The sequence below is a fragment of the Papio anubis genome, chromosome 4, assembly GCF_008728515.1.
Source record: "Papio anubis isolate 15944 chromosome 4, Panubis1.0, whole genome shotgun sequence".
Lineage (NCBI taxonomy): Eukaryota > Metazoa > Chordata > Mammalia > Primates > Cercopithecidae > Papio > Papio anubis.
This window is the reverse complement of record NC_044979.1, coordinates 113,391,661-113,399,163: the sequence shown is the minus strand read 5'-3', so window position 1 is coordinate 113,399,163 and position 7,503 is coordinate 113,391,661. Positions and strand designations below refer to the sequence as shown.

The 7,503-nt window shown below is 39.9% G+C and overlaps 1 protein-coding gene across 11 annotated transcripts in view; it reads right to left on the bottom strand.

Moving 5' to 3' along the window:
* Window positions 1-1,743: 1,743 nt before the first annotated feature.
* The window catches only part of HECW1 (HECT, C2 and WW domain containing E3 ubiquitin protein ligase 1), a 456,185-nt gene continuing 450,425 nt past the window's right edge, over window positions 1,744-7,503 (bottom strand). For 9 of the 11 annotated variants that reach the window (XM_021935841.2, XM_021935849.2, XM_021935847.2 and 6 more), the window contains one exon: window positions 5,544-5,909. In XM_021935841.2, coding sequence (XP_021791533.1) covers window positions 5,798-5,909 — 112 coding nt within the window. In that variant the 3' untranslated portion in view covers window positions 5,544-5,797. Of the gene's footprint in view, window positions 5,910-7,503 lie in introns of all 11 variants that reach the window. The other 2 variants (XM_021935851.2, XM_021935846.2) reach the window with 1 other exon arrangement.

Genomic DNA, 7,503 nt, shown 5'->3' with positions numbered 1-7,503 from the left:
AACTCAGTGACCTTGACATCAACTATTCTATTCTCAGATCTCCAAGTTAAACCTGTTGGACAAAAGTGTCTAAGCCTATTCCCAGTCATAAATGTGATATGTAATTCCTGCAGCGCCGATAAAGGTTAGCCTGATCCTCCATAACTCCTTTCACTTATTCTCGTAGAGAGCCGTCCTCTAAACTGTGTCTGGAGCACAAGCTATGTGTGTCACTTTCCCCCTACAGTACATAATTAATGAGCTGTCAGCATATTAATTGGAAAAGTTTGGCCATAGAAATCAGGAGACCTGGCCGAGTGCGATGTCTCACACCTGTAATCCCAGCACTTTGCGAGGCCAAGGCAGGTGGATCCCTTGAGATCAGGAGTTTGAGACCAGCCTGACAGAGATGGGGTTTCGCCTGACATAGCTGGGCATGGTGGTGCACACCTGTAATCCCAGATACTTGGGAGGCTGAGGCAGGAGAATTGCTTGAACCCGGGAGGGGAGGCTGTAGTGAGCCAAGATCATGCCATTGCATTCTGGCCTGGGCAACAACAGCGAAACTCGGTCTCAAAATAAACAAACAAACAAACAAACAAACAAACAAATAAATAAAAGAAATCAGGAGACTTGAAGTCCAATCTTGATTTCAGAGTAAGATTAAAGCAGAATACTATACGCCTCACTATAAATGATGATCTAGTTCAGATTTTCTCTTTATGCCTTAGGAGAAAAGTGATTTTCAGTTAGAATAAATCTGAAGTCAGCCCAAGACATGTAGAAAAAACGCAGTATCAGCCGGCGGTGGTGGCTCATGTCTGTAATCCCAGTACTTTGGGAGGCCAAGGCGGGTGGATCACCTAAGGTCAGGAGTTCGAGACCAGCCTGACCAATATGGAGAAAACCCGTCTCTACTAAAAATACAAAATTAGCCGAGCGTGGTGATGCATGCCTGTAATCCCAGCTACTTGGGAGGCTGAGACAGGAGAATTGCTTGAACCTGGGAGGCAGAGGTTGCAACGAGCCGAGATTGCACCATTGCACTCCAGCCTGGCCAACAAGAGCAAAGCTCCGTCTCATAATAATAATAATAATAATAATAAGAAGAAGAAGAAGAAGAAGAAGAAGAAAAGAAAAATGCAATATAAGATGCCTCTCTGTCTCCAAATCAGTCCGTCAGGTTTTTCCTTCTCCCAGTCCTCCCCACACTTTTTCTAATAATAGAATATTTTCTGTCTAAAGAATAAATCAGCTTCTAACCACCCAGTAAGAGCCACATGGTTTGTCTTTTAGAGGCTTGGAAGGAGATCATGCTGTTTCCATCTTGGGAGTCTGTGATATGAGCCATAGGACACAATATGGTTGCCTAGTGGTAACCCTTGTCCTGGGATGACACTGGGTGTTAGGTTGTAGCCTGAAGCTTTCAAAGAAGCATCTCCATAGCTAGGAATGTATATAAACCAGTGCACAACTGGTTTACACAAAGGGAACTTAAAAAATTGCTGCCCATGTGGTTTGTTTAGGGTTCTTATAGGTAAACACAAGGAACTTGCTACAAAAGCTCTCCTCTTTATTCATGAATTTGTGAGCACATATTATGCTTTTTTGATAGATAATTTTTTTCTTGGGACTTTAAAAAAATCATAGCAGCTGGTAGCCTTCTGTGTTGTTTTATTGCTTACATCCAGCGAGAGCATAAGGCAGGATACAGATTGTTATGTGTTGTCCTAGACTTCCGTTTGCAATAAGGAGCATACACAATGCCATACCAAAGTGAGTTTATTGACATTCCTTGAAGATGGTGTGATGGAAGAGAAAGCGCGGCCTGAGTATCACGTGACATTTCTCTTGTTGATGTAAGCAAAATCAGCCCAGTAACGTGGACTTCTCCTGCTATTGACTAGAACAGACTTTTGAACAAAATTGTTGTAGACATTTCCTTAGATAAATTGGAAGCTGCAGGAAGTAGGCTAAAGGAACAATATTTACTCTATATACTACCTCTAGGCACCTTTTTTTCTACTAGAACAAAGGGACTACGTGTCGCTAACAGGAAAATAACACTTTCTCTTTTGGACCATTTATGATGGCTGGAACATCCATCCCAGATTTTTATGATATAGTATTGCAGTAGTTTTAATAATGAACACTGAAGTACGTAATAATAATAATAATAAAGCACCACATTTGTTATGTAAAGTTCTAACTACTTTCATTTGAAAGTGTTTCATCTTGACTGGGAAAATATTTGTGGTAATTGAGAAATTTCTGAACCCAAATTTTGGACACATGGTTTGACACATGGACTGACAATATGATGGATGTAATATTAAAACTATCCTGGAAAACTCAACCATTGGCTTGCCACACAAATATACTTACTGTTCAAGGACATATGGTCATGTATTAAAAGAAAATTTAGGTCTTGCATGTTTAATGTTTGCTCCCCCAAATCATATGTCTCTTTTTCTTAATTTTTTCACCACTCTCTAGGCATCTTCACAACCTCCAGTAATTTATATACATAAGAAATTACAAAGAGTTCAGTAGATTTAGAATACTTCTCCTGACCCCACAGAGTCAATTTCCATTTTTAGGATTATCATCTTCACACTGTAGAATAAAACATTTGTGATATCCATGGAATTATTATTATAACACTTTATAGATTTTTAAAAGCATTTTTCGAAGGTTGTAACATAAATCTTCTCTTATTTATCGCTCTTGTTTGTCCCCTGATTAAAGGTGTTACACTCTTACTAAAACCAAATCTAAAAGATCTTGTTTTAGGGAGATTGTGGCTTATAAATTTATAAGTGATTAATTTTGCAATTTGCCTCCATGGAGAAAACTCATGCTTAAAAAAAAATTACAGGTGGTAACAAATAGATCTGTCTGCCGAACTATATAATTTAGGGTGGTTTACACCTCCACGTAAGTGAAATTTAGTTCTATAGCTATTTCATTTCATATACACATTGAATGAAAAATTATATATAATTTAAACATCAGCCTTATAAATAAGGTAAACATGAATTTCCATAACTTGTTTCTGTGTTCCTCTTCTCTTTGTTTTTCTTCCTTAAGGATTCTATGCAAGGTTGCAATAAAGTATTACAAGCTTCATCTTCTTTCAGGTGACCGTGACATCAGCATTTCTTCATGAAATTTTGCATTTTTGTGAAATAATGTTCCTGTTATGCTTTGTGGGATAGATCTAGAGCTGTGACATCAGCAGTGCTGGTGGATAAGGAAACGTTTGTTGAAAAATCATGTATGCCAAAGTTACCTATCTAGATATAATTTCTGAGATACTGCATTCTTTTTGTATATGGTTAGAATAGATATTAATTAATCTAATTAATAGATTAATTCATTATTTATATAAATTGTAAAGCTCTCCAGGAGCCGGTCCATCTTGTAAACAGCTTTCTCCCTTTCCAATGCCTGACAAATAATGTAAGTACTAGAAAGAGACTGTTTGAATTAATGAGTATTTACATATGTATAATACCAAGTTCTAAAGATAAAAGATGCCCCTATATTAGAGATGCTGTTGCAAGAATTAGAATAAGGGTATGGTTCAATTATTTGCATAGTCCTTATGTTCTGATTTCATAAATAAAATAATAGCTCCATTGGAATCCATTATTTTTCAGATGCTGAATGTGTACTGAATTTCACATATCCCTCAAATTCTTTATCATATAACTTACTCATTCCATCCTGTCTCAGTAAATTCTTTTTAGACAATAAAAGGCTAAATTTCTATAATGTATACTCCTTGATTGACACCGGACACATCGCTGCAAGGGGTGCTGGGCATTGTAGATACTTCCTACTAAAAGAATGCTTCTATTTTTATTTATTTATTTTTGAGATGGAATCTCCCTCAGTCACCCAGGCTGGAGTGCAGTGGCACAATCTTGGCTCACTGCAATCTCTGCTTCTTGGGTTCAAGTGATTCTCCTTCCTCAGCCTCCCAAGTAGCTGGGACTACCGGCGTGTGCCATCACACCTGGCTAATTTTTGCATTTTTAGTAGAGATGGGCTTTCACCATGTTGGTCAGGCTTGTCTCAAACTCCTGACCTCAAGTGATCTCCCCATCTTGGCCTCCCAAAGTGCTGGGATTACAGGCATGAGCCACCGCTCCCGGCTGGAATGCTTTAGAGTGTAGGAAACACAAATAACACACTGTCCAGACACAAACTGGTATAATGAGCCACTAGGCCTGGCTTCATAGGAAATTCACTTCGTCTTACATTTCTCCCTTGTTTTAATATGGAAAACAATAATGTGACATTTAAATAGTCGGGTCTCTTGAGCTCTTCTTTTTCCCAGTGAAGAAAAACACTTTCATTTATGACCTATTTCAGACAACATGGATAACAACGTTAGAAAAATAGCAAATGACCATTATGGTTGGGTTTATTTCAAATGTAATTGAGAGGTTAGGCTGTCTTTGGAGCCTGCAACTGTTTTTCTGACAACCTGAAGTTTTCTGAGATATGTTTTCACTGAATGCTAAAAGAAATTGGATATTTATTTTGACACAAATCAACGTGCCTTTGGGGTGTTACGTTTCTGCCCCAGGAGGATTACTATGGGTGAAGGAGAAGTACTGTGTTGCCCTTGATCCCTAACAAGCACCATCACTCTTTGCAGCTTCCTAGTGTGGTCCCGATGGACAATCGAATGTAAAGGAACTTGAACTCCATGATTAAGAAAGGAAAAGGAAAAAAGAAAACGTGAAAAAAACCAATATCAAAGTTTAAAAAAAGAAGGGTTTGTCTGCCAAGCAAACAAAAGTCATGGCTTTAACAAAAGTCATGGTATCATCTACACATTTTGTTTTCCTTTATGAAGAACTGTGGCTAGACTAAACAAAATAGAACAGTACAGAACTCAGGGATTCAAACCAAGATAATATGTCCTTCTTCCCTTTCTCCAGTTGGCATTGCCACATTCTACACAAGACAATGGGGGCTGAAGCCTCATCCTTCATGCTACATCAATCAAGAAGGTTTCTTTCTTGGACATGTGCACAAGTTTGTCCTTCTTGTGGTGTGAGTATTCACTAGCAATGCTCCCCCTCCTAAACTTCTCTTGAGTTGAGCCCACAATCCCCGCAACCATTGGGATGCGATGTGTTTTCTTGCTGTTGTTAATTGTTGGGAGTGTCATATTTGCACCGTGTGTCTAGGCTAGTTCCGGCTGATGGGACTGATGCCACATGTGAATCATGAGTTGAATGTATAAAAATTTCAGCTTTGCCACTGTTGTCCTTTGGATGGATATTATGCACAGGGAAAAGTAGATAGAGAGGAAAACAAAGAGTTGATCAACTCCTAGTTCTGGAGTTGGTTGTTAGAAATTATAAAAAATGGTGGCTCTGCTCAGAAGACATGGGCATATAAAAGCTTGGAGTGCTTAACGCTCACATTTTCCCTTAAATGATAGAAATGGAAGTAAACATTTATTACCATTTGGTCAAGTGTAGCTTAACTTGCATTCATATTTCATTGTTAGTAATGGAGGTATGTGGAGATATACACAGACCTTGAGACAGCTGTTTTTTTAATATTGCATACAGGCTAGCAGTTCATTGAAAACAGAGGAGAGAAGCCTGAAGGTTAGATCTTAGAAGAAGGCAGTTCTTCATGCACAGCTTTTGTCAATCCTGATTTGGTTTGAAAATAAAAATCATGGAATACCAAAATCAAAGGAGAGTTGATTAAGGGAAAGGGAAAAGGGGATCATCCCAGGAAGGGTGATGTCACTGGCCAGGAAAATGTCAGGCGAGGTTCCATGTCCTCACTCAAGTCCAAAGGTGCTGGTTTCCTCTACTGCTGTTAACAGCTTTTCATACAACATGGAGTACGAGGGATACGGTGGAAGATCCAGTCGGTTGAAGCATGTGTGTGCCCTGAATGGGGAGAAGAGATCGGTGAGAGTGTTTGTTTCGATACAACTGGTTCTGGATCTGTGACTGTCTGAAGTTGTGATTCAAAAGGGAATCAAAAGTGAGCAGGACTGTGATTCAGGACCACCATAAAACATTGCACACTAAAGAGCCATATTCCTGTAGAATGAACAGACCGGTGGAAGGAATGGAATAACTAAAAATGGGTTGTTTGCATTTGCAAGCAAACCAACTACACTAGAATGACACTAGCAAACTGATTATAAACTCTATGGTATCAGCCTGATTTGCAATTGCGTTATAAATTTTGATGTGGTCGATGAAGGAGGCAGAAATATAATTAGTATTGAAGGATTATATTCCTAAGTCTTCTTGCCCAGCTCTGATTTCTGAGCCTCTGTGAACCACATGCATCTATTTAGAGGAACTTGAGATGGCCTGGAATTCTGAGATCCAGTTCTCCATTTAAGTCAAGTGTGCGCTGGAGACAAGTCTGACTCCTCTACCCCAGTAGAACCCACAGAACCTAAAGCTGAAGTGCTACATTTCCAAGAAAAGCTGCCCATGTGAGCCAGTCCTCCCCGGATGCCTGGAGAGTCCTGGCACCCAGGGTTCTAGTTTGCTTCATGTGTTTCCTCCTGCATGGCCAGTGTCTGCCTTAGACAAGGAATGTCTTCCTCGCCAGAGGCTAACACCTGGACCTGGAAGACTCATGTGGGTCTCCAGCAGTGGGTACAAGAAGCCCAGTACACATAGATCCCTTGCTGTGGAGCCTTGAATCACCTGACTAGCTGCTCCCTGCCAGTAGTTCTTTGTTTCTACAGAAACTTTGGCTGATGCTGAGCCTGTACCATAGTAGGGAGAAAGGTGGATGGGTGCAGGTGAAAGTTCATTTCCTGCCTTTTCCTCCCTAAGAGTAGTGTGTTGCAATGGTGTTTTGAGACACCAACCAGCACAGAAAAGGGCACTCTAAAATCAAACCAAATCAAATCACAAAACAAACATACAAAGAAACAAACAAAACTAAACTCTCTTCATTAGAGTTTTATTTGGGATATTAAACTCTTCTTTTCATTACAAGATCCCTAGGGGACTTGTGTATTATTCACACCTTTGTTTTAAAGTATATAAATCAGAGTATCAGATCACTGCCCAGGCTGATGCAGCACTCAGGTTATGGGGGGAGATTATTTTGGGAATGAGGAAGATGGGAAGAGGAAAGGGGGAAGGTGGGGCTTCCTGCCCAGCGAGAATCTAGGGAGGATGCTGGTGTTTTCGTCTGCCCAGCACCCATTCCTCCTCCTGGCAGTCCTTGGTGAACTTCCCTAACCCCTACCTCCCTCCTCCCTGTCCCATCCCCGCTGAAACTCCAAAGGCAAGCATAGGGTAGTAGAGTGTCTGGTCTTAGGCCTTAAAGACATAGTTGGGAAGAAACATATGAATAGAGATTAGCAGAATTCTTAGACTGTTATCTAAGATTCATACAGGCCTTCCTTTACTTTAAAAGAAAATAATTGAAATACTTTATCTAGATGTAAATATTTGAGTGAAAGGGAACTCAGTAAATCGACTTGGATGATTACAGTGATTTCTCTCT